The 15,234-nt window shown below is 52.6% G+C and overlaps 1 protein-coding gene and 1 non-coding gene across 2 annotated transcripts; one reads left to right on the top strand and one right to left on the bottom strand.

Annotated features, from left to right (window-relative positions):
- Positions 1-308: 308 nt before the first annotated feature.
- On the top strand, positions 309-11,013 carry LOC114889579 (basic proline-rich protein-like). Its single transcript, XM_029212917.1, has 5 exons — positions 309-337; positions 1,027-1,077; positions 1,189-2,032; positions 2,098-2,634; positions 10,507-11,013. Exons 1-5 carry the CDS (start codon positions 309-311, stop codon positions 11,011-11,013), a joined length of 1,968 nt encoding a protein of 655 aa, XP_029068750.1.
- TRNAT-CGU lies at positions 10,303-10,374 on the bottom strand. The gene has a single exon. It is a non-coding gene; the product is annotated as a tRNA-Thr (tRNA).
- Positions 11,014-15,234: the final 4,221 nt, after the last annotated feature.

Below are 15,234 nucleotides of genomic sequence, written 5' to 3'. Positions count from 1 at the left end.
TGAACAGAGCGTTTTCCTTAATTAGGGCAAAGCCTCCAGCTGAAACTCCCACCAGTCCACTCCGAGACGATTATGCCTCAGAACTGATCAAGATGCCTGTACATTTAGATACTTGGCCAAATAAACTCTTCTCTCCCACAGTTCTGACGTCTGCACAGCCCACTGGTTAGAGCCAGCAGGACAAAGCTCACACGGAAAAAATGCCGGCCAACTGCAGTTTGGGGCTATGCCCACTCCTGGGCTCACGGGCCCAACCCTGCCTCGGTGATCCCACAGCCCATGGGGCTCCCCTCCATTCACGCCCCCTCATGGCCACCAAAACAGGGACACAGATGTGGTAGGTACCCTGTGAGGTCTCCTCTACACGGACCCGCAGAAGTTAGAGAAGCCTCTAGAAGAAGCTTCCACAACTTCGAGAGAGGTGGGCCAACCTGGCTGGGCTGGTTTCTCCCTCTCCCTCCTCCCTGCTTCTAGAAACCTCTCCTGTTTTCCAAAGCCAGGAAGAAGGGGACCCGAAGTGCCCTATTTTGTCAACTGGTCCTTCGCACAGTTCAGGTCACCTCACTGCCAAGACAGCCAAAACACAATACAAACAAACAAAAATAAAAAGTTCCAATGCCAGGCTGACCGGAGGTTTCAGGGGTTAGTGTGGGGTTTCTCTTTTGCAGGAGGAAGGTAGAAGCAAAGTTACTGAATAAATGGTTTAAGAAGGGAATCTCAGCATAAAACATTCAGGAGACTCAGGGTGGGTCAGCGTTATGCCGCAAATGTTAGGGAACAAAAGGCTAGCCATTAGGAACACACCCACAAAGATGCATCTTTAAAGAAATGGTGGTGGGGCGCAGGGAGAGGGGCAAAACCTCCACATCCCGGCCCATATTCCCAGGGACAACTCTAGACCTCAGGCGGTCCTCACCACCCCCAAGCTCACGGCTGCGGCTCTGGAACGCGCAGCAGGGCAGGGCCTGGTAGACGAATAGGGTCCGCCGGTTAGGAAGAGGGGCTCCGTCTCTCCCTTTCCTCCAGGTCGGCCCCGGCGGGGATCCGGCTCCACCCGGAGAACAAGAACCGCAAGCGGTGACCATCTCGAATTTCCGAGTGCGTTCCCATTGCTCCTGCCAAGCCCAGGGATCCCTCGAACCTCCGCACAGAGTCCGCGGCGAGCGTGCCTTGCCACCCCATCTCCAGTGTGGACCCCGAGAGGTGCGGCCCGGCCGGGGTCCCTGCCCCGCCTGGGCGCCGACCTCTCGCCTGCCCGGGAGAAAACGGTAAGGGCGAGGAGGAGCCGTCGGTTCCGGGGGCCGAGAACTGGGACTTTGTAGGCCAGTTGAACCGACACCCTCATCTCGCCCGCAAAGACCCAGCTCTCAGCTCCCGCGCGTCTCGGATTCGGGCTGCGGCCCCGACGGGCTTCCTGGGGCTGGATCCGGCTGCCCGCTTTCCAGGCGCTCTGCTCATCCGAGATTCTGGGTTTTCCCCAAGCGGCGTCCCCCAAAGGCGGCATCTCGCTCGCCCGACCTCGACCCGAGGGCTCCGAGACCAGCCCCCGAAGGGTTACACGACACCTAGCGCGCGGCGGCGTCCGGGCCGCCGGGGCGCAGGCCGAGACACTGAGCTGGGGTGGGGGAAGCACGGGAACCTCGCCTTCCCCCATCCTCCAACCCCCCCGGTCGAGCGCAAGAGTTACGCGCCGAGAAACTTCGCCGCGATCCCACGCCGCGCTCGCGAGGCCCAGCTCCGCGCCGCCTGGGTTACCTGCGCTCAGATCCGCCGGGCGCAGGGCCGGCCGGGCCGCTCGCACCGCAGGCCTCGCCCTCCCGCGCCGCCGAGCCCGCGCCCCAGCCGGGGGTCGTGGGGAGCAGCCGCCAGCCGGACCCGGCGCCCCGACGTCCCGGGCGCCACGCGTGCGCCGGGCCGGGGGCCGGGGCCTCGCTCAACCCGCCCTGGACCTGGGGGCAGCTGCTGCCACCTCCCCGAGGAGCACGGGCCGGGCACAGCGGGGAGAGGAGTGGGGCGGCGAGACCCCTCGAAAGTTAGGGGAGTTCCTCCCGCTCGCAGCGCAGCCCGAGCTGGCTCCACGTGCTGGTGACACATCAGGAAGGCTGCGCGCCCCACGGCTCCCGGCGGGCGGACACGGCCAGCGCCCGCCCGCACCGCCTCCCAGAGCCGGGCGGACGCGCCCCGCCCCGGCCCGCCCTCCGCCCGCCCCTCGGCGCCCCCGCCCCCGCCCCGGGCCGCGGAACCCTCTCCAGCCTGCGGCACCCGCGGGAGGACACCCGGGCGGGGTGGGGGCCGCACCGGCGCCCCTTTTCCCTGGTCGTCCGAGCTGCCCCGGGGATCGAATCCGGCCGCGGGCTGCCAGACTCGACAGTCTCAAGTGCCTTCCTCCCAGTCACGCAGCCCTTCCCGCCCCCGAGCTCCAGTAATTTTCCCTTTTCCTCCTCTGACCGGTCGGAGCCGCAGCCAGCGCTTCCTCCCGCGAAGGCCGGCGCCGAGAGCCCCCTGCCGGCCGCTCTGCTCCCGGGCCGCGTCGCCGGCCCGGCGAAGCACTCCTGCGGCCGGCGTCAACCTCCCCACCTGGAACCTGGGGCCGGCCTAGGCCCTTCTCGTTGGCAAACCAACGAGAAAATAAATGTAAGGCGCCAAGCGGAGGGCCGTGCAGCACTCTTTTTGAAATGTTAATTTTGTGTTTTCCTCTCCCCCTTCCAGTTGTCTGCTTACCCACTTCTCTCTTCCTGGTTGTGCTTTCTGAAAACCCGAGTTCCTTTAGGGGGACTGTAGGGAGGAAGGATGGTACAGAAAAGCTTCGAGGCCGAGGGAGAGCTTTCGCAAGGTTGGAGAGGGATCCGAGTTCGGTGGAATCCCCTCTGGTGGGGACCTAGTGCCTCACTCTGTCTCTCTCTCTGGAGACGCCGGGACGGGGGGAGTAACCACATGCCTCATCTTGAGACCAGTCTGGAGCATCCATAAGCCAGGATCCCTATCCTCAAGATGGCCAGGACTCCAGGGACCATGGCAGAGGGAGGGATGGGTAAACGCTGCCTCTCTTCGGATGGAGCCTTGGAGTCAGGTTTAATTTAAATAATGAGACATACCTGCTTGTGGCCACACATAGATATTGGCTATGTTCCTGTCTTCTGTTTCCTGGCCTCACCGATCCAAATCGTGCCTTAAGACTTCACTGTGGTGAGGGCTGAGTGGTTTATCTGTTCAGTTTGCCAGCTGGCCCCACACCCCACATGACGACGGCAGGGCAGACAGATGTGCAGGACCAGGTGCTCCCAGGAGAGCAGCTCTGGGAGGGATGGAGGGCAGATGGCAGCCAGGCACTGCAGTGGTGCCCAGTGCTGGGGCAGGGCGGGCCTCTGGCCCCAAGCCTCTGTAATCCCCATTTTGTGGGAGCCCAGGATTAGAAGGGAAGAAAGAGGAAGATGCCCTGACATTGCTGGTGAAGCTGCCGGTGCTGGCAGGGGTCTGGGGTTCATGCTCTGCTTTCTCTTCCCCTTTTATTACTGTCTCTAAATCTGACAAACCCTTTGGATCTCTGAGACTTGAGGAGCCTGGAGGAGCCGGTGTCCTGGGGGGATGAAAGTGCAGGGATGTAATGGGTTTACCCCAGCGCTGATCCCAGAGAAGCCCACAGAAGATTAAGATTTGCTCCCTGAGCTTGAAATCTCCCTGCTACCCCCTGACCACATCAAAGGACATGGCCGTAGGGGGCACCTAATCCCATCAATGGAATCAAAGCTGGACAAGAAAGGAAATCTGCAAACTTGGTGCAGCGTCAGGACACAGCTCACAAGAGAAAAGATAGATACACCAGGGCTCTGGCCTCCTCCACCGGGGTTACATCCCAGGAAAGGTCCCGAGCCAGTCCACAAGCAGACAGGGCCTGTTCTTTGCTTCTTGAGGTGGCCACTGTGGAAAGGTCAACCACAAGAATTCAGAAAACTGGGCAGTGGGGCTGGGCCTGCCTCCGGGGCAGAACGGGACCCTGAAGGGGTTAGGACTCCTCTGTGTCTCTCAGTTCTGTTAGCTCCCAGCTTTCAGAGAATGCTTTCACAAAGACGCTCCTTACCACTCGCGTTCCCAAAGCGTGGTGCGCATGTGTGAGATGGTTTTAGGCTAAAAATATGTAATATATACTTTCAAAAATAAATTTCAAGAATATTGTGGTTACGATGAGGTTAAAATGAGCTAACTCAAATACCAGTATTTAGTAAATCATAGCACAAGTGGTATTCTGCTATGGCAAAAGTGAGGGCGGTGGCCTGCAAATTACTAATTAGAAAAACACTCTTTAGGATCATCTTTAGAGAAACACTGCCTTAGAACGGTGGTTTTCAAACATTCAGTCATGCCCCATGGTAGGAAATTTATCTATATATGTATATAAAATGTTTTATGAAACAGTTCTTATACACGCATATATATTTGATGCAATCCTATTCTGTTCCATGAAAAAAAAAATGCTGCTTGCAAGCTATTAAATTTATTTCATGATCCACTCATGGGTTACCTCCTGCAGTTTGAAAAACCGTCTTAGAGAATATTAACATGTGTTGATGATGGTAGCTCTCAGTCAGTGAGAAATTTTTCAGCGCCAAGACCCTGTGCAAAGAGCCTCTCCTTACACTCTCACAATGACCCTAGGTCAGAGGTATTATTATTGCCTACATTCTACAGGTGGAACTACTTGCCAGGGTCACTCGGCCAGTAAGTGCAGGCCGAGAGCAGCCCCTCTCCACTCTGGTCTAGTGCACTTCCCACCAGCTCACTCCGAGTAATTCACACCCCACGTTTGCCCTTCCCACAATGTATCCATCCCTCCAAGTCTGCCCTGTGGCTCCTGCCCTGTTTCCCCCCCATCCACAAATGACCTACAGGAGGCAGGCTCCTTAACAAGCTGACCTCAGAGCCCCTGAGATGAGGGTGGGGTGTGTGGTGTGACAAGGACAATCTAAATGTCCCGGCCTCCCTGCTGCACACATCCACCTCTGTGGCTGGGAGGGATCCACCTGCCTTGGGGACAAAATCCCATAGATCGGGAGTCACTGACCTTTCTCTCTGGCTCCCCTCACTCTAGATTCTTCCCTAGGCCTTCCCTGGCTACTCTATTTGAAACTGCAGCTTCTTTTTCCATCACTTCTTACCCCCAACCCAGCATTTTTCTCCTTCCATAGCCCTCATCCCCTCTAATGTGCCACATCTTTTACTCATTTGCATTTAGGGCCTGTCTCCCTGCTGCTGATCTTTGCCTCCGACTCCCAGGATGTAAGCTCCACAGGGGTAGGACTTTTTGTTTCATTTGTACACTACTGTATCCCTGTACACATAATGCAGTCTCAGCCAGTACGTGCTGAATGCCTTTCAATCCTGCATACACTGCCCTGAGAGCTCAGTTTTTGCCATTACTGGATGGGCTTGGCTGCCCCCAGCCCTCCCCCATCCAGGGCCGCCCCCCCCGCCAGGGCTGAGACACACACACAGAGGCACAGACACACTGTAACATCTGTCGATTTCACCCTTTTCCTCTCAGAGGATGACCACGTTCCCCCCCCAAGGCAGGAGGGCCACATTCACCGCGGCCTCCAATGCGCAAACCGTGCAAGGTACTTAATATCAACCCCATGTTACAGTCCTGATTCTCTGCTAACAACGAACACGTGCCACCTCTCTAGCAAGGCATCAAGTGGTGTGACATGGCAGGGCAGGAATGAGAACCCCGATTTTACTGATACGGAAATGGGGCTTGGGGAGATGAAATGATTTACCCAAGGTCACTCTGTACCGAGCTCTTTGCCCTCAACGTCCTCCTCCGGACCCTCCAGACTATCAGATACCATGACTGTGCATCTCCTACAGTCACGGTTGTGCTGGGTTCTTTACAGCTTCCTGCCATCAGTCAGAAAGAGCTCGGACAGAAGACACGGGGATCCTGGTGACCAGAGGGAAAGAAGGATTGCAAATAAAATATTTGGTATGTGAATATGGAATTCATGGGGCTGATTTTCTCAGCAGGTTTTTCTCAGGTGGCAATGTACATGGCTTTTGTTTCTCTCGGCCCAGATGGCTTGGACAGAAGGAGAGCCCCAGAGCTCAGGGGAAAGACAGGTTTTGGCATGAAATCTTTACAGCAGAAAAGCCACTACTGGGATCATCGATTCTGTCAACATCCGAGCCCATTTCACCTCCTCACTCCTATGCAAACTCTGCTAAGTTCTCTGCCTGGGGCCTCCAGTTGTCATTGGCAAAACTGGGATGGGATTTTCTCTGTGATTTCTCCCAGCTTCTCCTCTCTTGAGAAGACAGGACACAACCTCTGCCTGCAAGAAGCAGCAGGGGGGTAAAGTCCCCAGAAAGGAGTCGATTCTTTCCGGGTGTAATGCTATTTCCGCAAGGCCAAGGCAGTGCTTCGAGCTGGATGCAGTTTTCCTGCCTGATGGGGGGTGGGGAGGAGGCAGGTGGTCACTCTGAACGTGACCCAGGGAGTGAGGCTGAGAAGGTGGTGGGAAAATCCTGGAAAGTAAGGACACAAAGGAGCCCTGCTGGCTCAGAGTGCCAGCCCTCTCACTTGGGGTTCTCAGAAAGGCTTTCTCTGGGCAGGGTGAGTGCCTGGAAGATGGGAGAGCCCTTGGTTCAGAAGATCTAGGAGTCTGTCTCCTGGGGATTCCAACTGGTGATAGGGAGTTTCTGTGTCCCTCCCTTGTCTCCACAGCCTGAGTACTGGGGTCAAGCCTAGTGATTTTGTTCACTATGTGCTTTTTCTATTGATCAGGGGTGAATATTAGACAAGAGAAGTACCTGCTTGCCCCATGGGTTGGCAAAGAGATGGGCCATCTCCTGGGTACATGTCAGGTTATAATCAAAGATGACTTTCCCAAGCAGATTTGTGCTCATCCTGCAGAGGAGCTTAACCTATGTCATAAAGGTAGTGCTTCCTGGATGATCTTGAACAAATCATTTCCCTTCTCTTTGCCTGTCTCTGTGGCTGTACAATGAGAGGGTTGGGTGATTGCTTTCATTCCTATCAGACCATGATTCCAAACTGGCAACTTTTGTCGCAAAGTATAGGGTTGGACCTTTAGTGCTTGCTTATAAAAGCATGGACAGACAGTATTTGTTTCTTAATTTGAAATTTCATTTTCTGTGCAGGGTCAGAGGGGTTGGCCACTGGGGGTAGGGGTGGGGCTTAGGGAGGAGAAAAGCACCCCTGCCTGCTTAGTTGCAACCTAGATCATGATATTTGAGTGTCAACGGTGATTGAATGAGGGCAGAAGTAGCCAAGATTGTTTGTGGTGCTCTGGCAAATTCTTGTTCATCCTCCAGGGCCCAGGTATGACATCACCTCCTCTGGGAAGACCTCCGCAACCCTTTAAGCAGGGTCCTGTCTTGTAAGAGGGCTCTGCCTCTGTACCAGATGCTGGAAACACAGACACAAGCAAGACACTGTCCCATCCTGAGCGGCCTCCCAGCTATGGTGTGAAACACACAGAGGGGTCCCAGACAGTAAGCTGTGACTCATTACCTGGGGGAATCAGAGGTTTCTCAGAGAAGGTGACACGTGAGTCTCACCAAAGGGATGGAATCTGACTCTGATCCAGTGTGTGGATCTAGCTGCTAATTTGCAGGGAATACCGAGGACAGAAGAAATGGAGCTGCACTGTGAGTCTGCAGCCAGCAAAGTCTAGACTATGGGAAACTCTCCAGGTCAAATGGGCCAGGTTCCTCAACAGACAGACACACTGCAAGAAAATAAAAGGGAAGGAAGAGAATCCTAGTGGTTGGAAAAAAAAAAAAGCTTAAAAGACACATCAGTTTTTAAAATGGGCAAAGTTAAACTGTAGGGTATAAAGATGTACAAGGTGATAAGTTAAAATGCAAGGAAGTGATTGATTACTATAAAAGTAAGGGGTACGGTTGCCTCTGGCTGTAGGGGGTTGTGATTGCAAGGGGGGGGGCACATGAAAGAGGTTTCTGGGTGTCTGGCAAAGTTCTCTGACCTGGGTGGTGTTCTACTTATAACTCATTAAGACATTCACTTAATGTGCGTGGTTTCTGAAATTGTGTTTTATTGTACAATAAAAGATTTAAAAATAGACATCTCCAGGCTGGAATATTGGACTAAAACTGATGGCACAAGGCAAAATATATACACTTGCCAAATTCTGCTTTTAAGTCAAATAATATTTGCTCACAGGAAAGAAGCGGCCTGACCTAAAGTAGTTTGTATTTTTAAAAATATCCTGGAGGTTTTTAGCTGCCCACAAATGACTGTGCCTGCATACGTGGCTCTCCAACTGCAGTCCCAGAGGCCCTGTGTTTGTCCTAGACTCTGGGGGGAGCCACTGTGGGGAGGTCCGAGCAAGGGGAAACTGACAGGGGGAGGGGCTTCGTAGCTCTGGTCCTGCCCATCAGGGAGGACTGGCTGTAACTCTGGATGGGGGAGCCAGGGCCATATAGTCTCACCGTGAGGGTGCCACGACCAAGTCCCACTGTGAAAGGGGATGCTATGATTCACTACTTTGGCAGCCCCAAGAGAGACTGGGCGTGGCGCTAGCTCGAGGCAGCCCCCCACACACACACCGCTTCTCCAAGGGCCAAGCTCTGAGGTAGAAACTTTGAATTTCAAGCCACAGGCATTTAGGAAACATCTCTTTCAACTCTCTAATTTTGCAACTAAGGAAGTTGAAATCCGGGGTATGTGATTTAACAAGGGTCATGCAATAAACTCAACACAGGTGTCTCCTTCTGCTTCTGCCCTCCCCCTTCAAGCCAATGACCTACCTCCAGTCTCACAGAGGTAAGTATAGATACCTGTGGGCCTACAATGTAACTACAAGGTAACTACAAGTTACCTACAAGGTAACTTGCTAGGCCTCTCGGCTCCTACGCTCACCCTGGTGCTTGTATCTGACACACCTGCACTTCCATCTCTCACCAACCTTGACTTGGGATCCATACTTGACCCCTGTCTCTGGGGGCCCATGTTTCCCCCAACATCTGTATGTTGAGCTCTTCTATACCTTGACCCTCTTTTATTGACTTTGGCTTGGCTCATCCACCCCCCTCTGTTGGGGTGGAATTCTCTGCTCCAGCAGCTGCAGGAAACCCAGTGTCCAGCCTCCGAGTTCCTTCTCATCAGAAATCCAAACTAAGGGACAGGATTCAAGGCCATACCCAGTAGTTCAGGACCTTTCCCCTTCCTATCCCTGAATGTCTGGAATCTGAATGTCTGGGAAATCGATTTGCATTTAGGAACAATTCCACGATGACGCTGGTACCCTAGCTCAGCATTCCCTTCAAAAGCTAAGTGTATCTCTTCCATTTATTGGAATCTTAGGGAAAAAGATTAATATATTTCCCTGCTTCCTGAGCCCCATATCCTGTCTTCTATGATCCTGCCCCAAAGAGACTCTGCTGACATTCAATCCACCTGAAGCTCCATGTGGTCACCTGGGCAGCGGGACCTGCAGAAAGGTGTGTTTTGGGGTCACGTTAACAGAAGTGTGAGATATAGAATGAGGGAGGTGAAGTAACATTAATGAGACTACACCTGGAGTAGTACGTGTCACTTCAGTCCTGAGTGTCACAATTGAAGAAGGGGACAGATAGACCAGAGCATATCAGGAATGAGAGGCACTAAACATCACGTCATATTAAATTGGTCTATTTATCCTAGAAATGACTTGGGGAGTATCATAACTGGCTAGGGGCCAGACGTAAAGGGTCAGTTCACAAGGTCTGGGAAAGGAAAAGGCACCCGCCAGCTGAACGATGTGGTTGGCTTCCTAGACAAGAAGGCAGACAGCGAGCACCACGTGGAGAACTCACCTTTCAGGCAAAACCCAGAAACCACTGCTCCAGAAACTCCAACGCCCGTTCTGGAAATTTCTCCCACCCTCGAGACGCGCAAAACCAGTGAGACCGGACCTCTACCTCCGCCTTACCCGCCGCTGGCGACACCAATGCCTAGCGCGGGCCTTAGTGTCCCCACAGGTAACACAAGGATCCCAGGCCAGCCCCGCCCTGCCCAGTGCGGCTGGGTGAATGGAGGTTCGGGGAGAGGAGACGCAGGGCGGCCAGCGAAACGCGACATAGCTGGTGCCCGCGAGCCCTGGTGCCCTGGCTCGGCCTGCGTTGGTGACCGCGGCGCCGAGGAATGCGGGTGGACGGGGAAGGGTGGCACTGGAGGACGCCTGAACACAATGTGAAAAGTAAAAAAACACCACGTCGCAGAGGAAAGAGGCGATACACATGGGAACACCGAAGCCCCCACTATCGACCCCAATTTCAAGAACCAGGCACGGACGGGGTTCGAACCCGCGATCTTCGGTTTACGAGACCGACGCCTTACCACTTGGCCACCGCGCCTGACAGCCGAGGGAGCGGTGGAAGCTCTCAGTGGAGGGGAGGCGGCGCAGGCGCGGGAGGGGCGGCGCCTCGCCTCCGGCCCCGCCCCCGGCCCAGCCGCCCTGCCCTCCACACCCGCCGTCCGGGACCTAGCTCTCGGAGCTGCTGCGGCCCTCTCAGCGTCAAGGCCAGGCGCCCGCGTCCTACCGGCGGCGGGATCCGAACTCGCGGCACCCGCCGGACCGGCCCGGGCCCGCCCCACCTCTAGCGCCCCCAGGGGCACGGCGCCTGCGGAGAGGCCCGAGGGGCATTCGAAAGGAGCGGCGGCGGGCGGAGAACCCAGGTGGGGAGAAACCACGACCGACGCCTGTGACGGAGCCGAAGCGGAGACGGGGGCGGCGAGCGAGCCAGGGCACAGCGTCCGCGCTGGCGTCTCCGCCGGCTCGGGCGCCGCCGTGTGACCTTGGCCGGGTCATTTCCATCCGGTCGGCAGGATACTGGGGCGGCGTGCTGGAGCTCGGGCCGAGTCCACGGGGAACCGAGGGGGCAAGAAGGGCGGTGCAGGCAGGAACGGGACTGGCCCTTGGAGAAAGATGCAGGGAGCCGGGAGAGATGGGCGCCACGCTGCAGCGGCGAAGGGAAGTGAGCGCGCCTGGCTGATCCCTCAGGGGCGGCCGTCTGTGTAAGCAAAACCTTCCTCGGTTGCTCTCGCTACCCTCTTGCCCTTCAGCCTCTGGCACGGGCCTCGGGCCTGGAGACTCCGAGTAAACATGTTTGTGGCCTTGCCCAGGAGGGTCAGGTGTGGGCGCACAAGAGATGCCCCCAGGGATGTTCTGGGGACAGTGCTAGAGTGACCAGCTGGAGGCGACCTGAATGGAGGAGTCTGTTAGTCTGGCCATACCACGGAACAGTAGGACACTCTTTGAAGGAATGATCTAGATTCAAAGGAATGATTATCAGCATAGAAGGAGCACAAAAGCACATGTGATTTTAAGATGTAGAACAATACGTGCCATTTACTAAAGCAAAGGGAAAGACACACAAAGTAGATAAAAGTAAAAACATTAGAAAAATAGAGAGGGGGAGACTGGAGATAGGGACCAAAGGGGAGTTTACTGGTAATGTTTTGTTTCTATTCTGTGAAAGAGGCAGAAAGCTGAGAAGTTGGGGATACGAGTGTTTATTACGATACTGTAGGTTTTTTTTTTTTTTTTTCGGTGCGCGGGCCTCTCACTGCTGTGGCCTCTCCCGTTGCGGAGCACAAGCTCCGGACGCGCAGGCTCAGCGGCCATGGCTCACGGGCCCAGCCGCTCCGTGGCATGTGTGATCTTCCCAGACCGGGGCACGAACCAGTGTCCCCTGCACTGGTAGGGGGACTCAACCACTGCGCCACCAGGGAAGCCCGATACTGTAGGTTTTGTATTTTCTTTAAATTAAAAAGAAAGGAAGGGAATTCCCTGGCCGTCCAGAGGTTAGGACTCCACACTTCCACTGCAGTTAGGCACGGGTTCAATCCTTGGTCGGAGACATAAGATCCCACATGGCCGCGAGAGGGGGCCAAAATAAATTTAAAAAAACATTTTTTTTAAAACGGAAACGAAACTAGGTCCCTCTGTCCTTGTTTGGCCTGTGGCCATAGCGTCTGTTCCAGGAGAGGTGAGTGGGGATGGGTGGGGAAGGGGAGTCCCAGTCCCAGGGCAGGGAGTGGCCAACTGCCAGCCTCCCTCAGGCCCCAGCCCTCGTGTACACAGGCGTCAAGGGTGGGGACACAAACCAGACCAATCCCTCCATTGCCGACCGTGCCACCTCCACTGCCCAAGTCATCCTTGCTTATTTGTAGAAATTTTTTAAAAGTATAGTTGGTGGAGATTTGGGGGAAGTCAGGAAAGCTATAAAAATCACTGTCAACCATTTTGAAATGTACAATAGTGTTAACTACAGGCCCATGGCTGTGTAACAATCTCTGCAACTTTTTCATCTTGCAAAAGGGAAACTCTGTACCCACTGAGCAGCAACTCCCCTTTCCCTCCTCCCCCAGCCCCTGGCTACCACCGTTCTGCTGTTTGTAAGAATTTGACTACTCAGGGTACCTCATATAAGTGTCTTTCTTTTTGTGACTGCCTTATTTCAGTGAGCATAAGGTCAAGGTTCATCCGTGTTCATCGACATATGACATGATTTCCTTTCTTAAGGCTCAGTATTCCATTGTATGTTTCTTTATCCATTTATCTGTCATTGGGCATTGAGTTTACTTCCACCTCTTGGCTATTGTGAATCATGTTGCAATGAACATGGGGGTGCAAATATCTCATGATCCTGTATTCAGTTCTTTTGGATATATACACAGAAGTGGGAATACTGGATCACATGGTAATTCCATTTTTAATTTTTTGAGGTACCTCCCAACAGTTTTCCATAGTGGCTACACCATTTTACAATCCCACCGTCTGTGCACAAGGGTTCAGATTTCTCCACATCAGTGCCAATACTTGTTTTGTTTTTATAGTGGCCATCCTAATAGGTGTGAGGTTGTGTAATTTCATTGTGCTTGGTTTGTATTTCCCTGATCAGTGATGTTGAGCATATTTTCATATGCTTGTTGGCCATTTGTTTTTCTTTGAAGAAATGTCTATTTAAGTTCTTTGCTAATTTTTAAATCAGGTTATTGGGTTTTTGTTTGTTTGGGTTTTAGTTTTAGGAGTTCTCTATGTATCCTGGATGTTAACCTCTTATCGTATATATGGTTTGCAAATATTTTCTCCCATTCCTTAGTTGGATTTTTCACTCTGTTGTTTCCTTTACTGTGCAGAAGTTTTCCGTTTGATGTAGTTCCATTTGTCTATTTTTGCCTTCATTGCTTATTTTTTTGGTGTCCTCTTCAAGCAATCAATCATTGCCAAATCGAATGTCCTGAAGCCTTCCCCCTCTTTTTTCTTCTAAGAGTTATATCAACTCAGGTCTTACGTTTAGGTCTTTAGTCCATTTTGACTTAATTTTTGTATGTGGTGTAAAGTAAGCATCCAACTTCATTATTTTGCATGTGGATATGCAGCTTTCCCAGCACCATTTGTTGGAGACAGGAAACTTTTTAAAGCATAAAAAGGAGAATTCAAAGGACCCTGTAGTCTTACCACCAGAGAGAAGCACAATGCCTGCATTCTTGTATGTATAAAACACACTAATTCATTTTTTCCGAGATACATGGGTTGTTTTTTTCACATTTTAACAATTAGAAATCAATATGACAACTGGTTATAGTTGGAGTTTTACAATTGGCAATTTTTTTTAGTGGCACGTAAGTTTTTTAAATCGATGCATTTGATGAAATGGAGTATATATATAATAGAGTTAGGAGAGTCAGACTCATATTTTCACGTTCGTATATTTCATGGTGTCCTCATTTTTCTCACCATTGTAAGATGAGCACGTCCCACGTCTTTAAAAGTGGATCATTTCATGGACTGTAACAGGCGTACAACTCTGGTACAGGATGTTGATAGCAGGAGAAGCTGTGCGTCGGGGGTGGGAGTGGTAATATGGTAACCGTGCTTTCCACTCAGTTTTGCTATGGACCTAAAACTGCTCTAAAAAATAAAGTTTAGGGCTTCCCTCGTGGCGCAGTGGTTGGGAGTCTGCCTGCCGATGCGGGGGACGTGGGTTCGTGCCCCGGTCCGGGAGGATCCCACATGCCACGGAGCGGCGTGGGCCGTGGCCACTGGGCCTGCGCGTCCGGAGCCTGTGCTCCGTGAAAAAAAAAAAAAGTTTATTTTTTTAATACCTTTAAAAAACACTAAAAAAAAAAAAAAAAAAAGAGGTAATTCTTGAATCCTCTGCTCTGACTCCCGTGCTGAGAGTCGCAGCCAACCCTGGGCTGTGCTGGGGCTGCTCCTTGGTGGGGGTCCCTGTGGGCCTGGCTCAGGAGCCTGATTTTGTCCTTCTTCCAGCAGTGAGCAGCCGTAAGAGCATGGTCTAACTTCCGTTTCCTAAACTCACATGTACCATTATTAATATAGAGCTTTCGCCTTGGGAAAGATGCTTTGAAACTTGACCAAAAGGTGAGAGCTGGTTCCAGAAGCTCCTAGCTGACAATCAGGCCATACCTACTTCCATGTAAGTGCAGTGGTAAGATCATCCAGTCATTCAACAAATCCTCAGTGAGTACCTACTAGGTGCTAGAATCTTTTCTCAGTGCTGAGGCTATAGCAGTAAACTAAGCATCACAGATCCCTGCCCTCATGGAGCTTCTATTCTTAAATAAGCAAAACGTATAGTATATCAAATGGTGATAAGTACTAGCGAGAGAAATAAAGCAGAGAAGAAGGATGGGAAGTTCTGCAGGTAGGATGGAGGGTGGTAACTTTAAACAGAGAGATATAGTAGATTAAAAGCAGTCATGAATTCTTTGCTGCTTTTCCCACCCAAAGGTAGTCTATTCCCCATCTTTGGGTATGGGCTGCCTGTCTGGCTTGCCTTGACCAATAGAATGTGGGCCAAGTGATGGTGTATAAGTTCTAAAGCTTAGGTCTCAAGAGACCTTGTAGCTTCTGCCTTTGCTATCTCAGAAGCCTGTCCTAAGACCGCTGTGTAAGAAAGGCAGTCCCGCTATTGGAGGATGAGAGGTCGTGAGGCATCTCGCAGCCAAAAGCCAGCACCGCCTACCAGACACGTCAGCTTGGCCACCTCAGGCCTCCCAGCCCCGCTGACCCCTCAGCTGAGGGCAGCTACATGAGCAAACCCAGGCACACCCTGCAGAGGAGCTGCCAGCCTACCCACAAAATGGGGAAATTAATAAATTGTTCTCATGGTAGGGTTGTGAGGGTAGTTTGTTACTTAGCAATAATAGTTGCTAGATATAGGAGGTTACATACAACTAACACACTT

Source organism: Monodon monoceros, unplaced genomic scaffold, assembly GCF_005190385.1.
Source record: "Monodon monoceros isolate NGI ecotype Baffin Bay Population unplaced genomic scaffold, NGI_Narwhal_1 Super_Scaffold_9, whole genome shotgun sequence".
Classification (NCBI taxonomy): Eukaryota; Metazoa; Chordata; class Mammalia; order Artiodactyla; family Monodontidae; genus Monodon; species Monodon monoceros.
The sequence above is the reverse complement of the archived record's forward strand: the minus strand, read 5'-3'. Positions and strand labels throughout refer to the sequence as shown.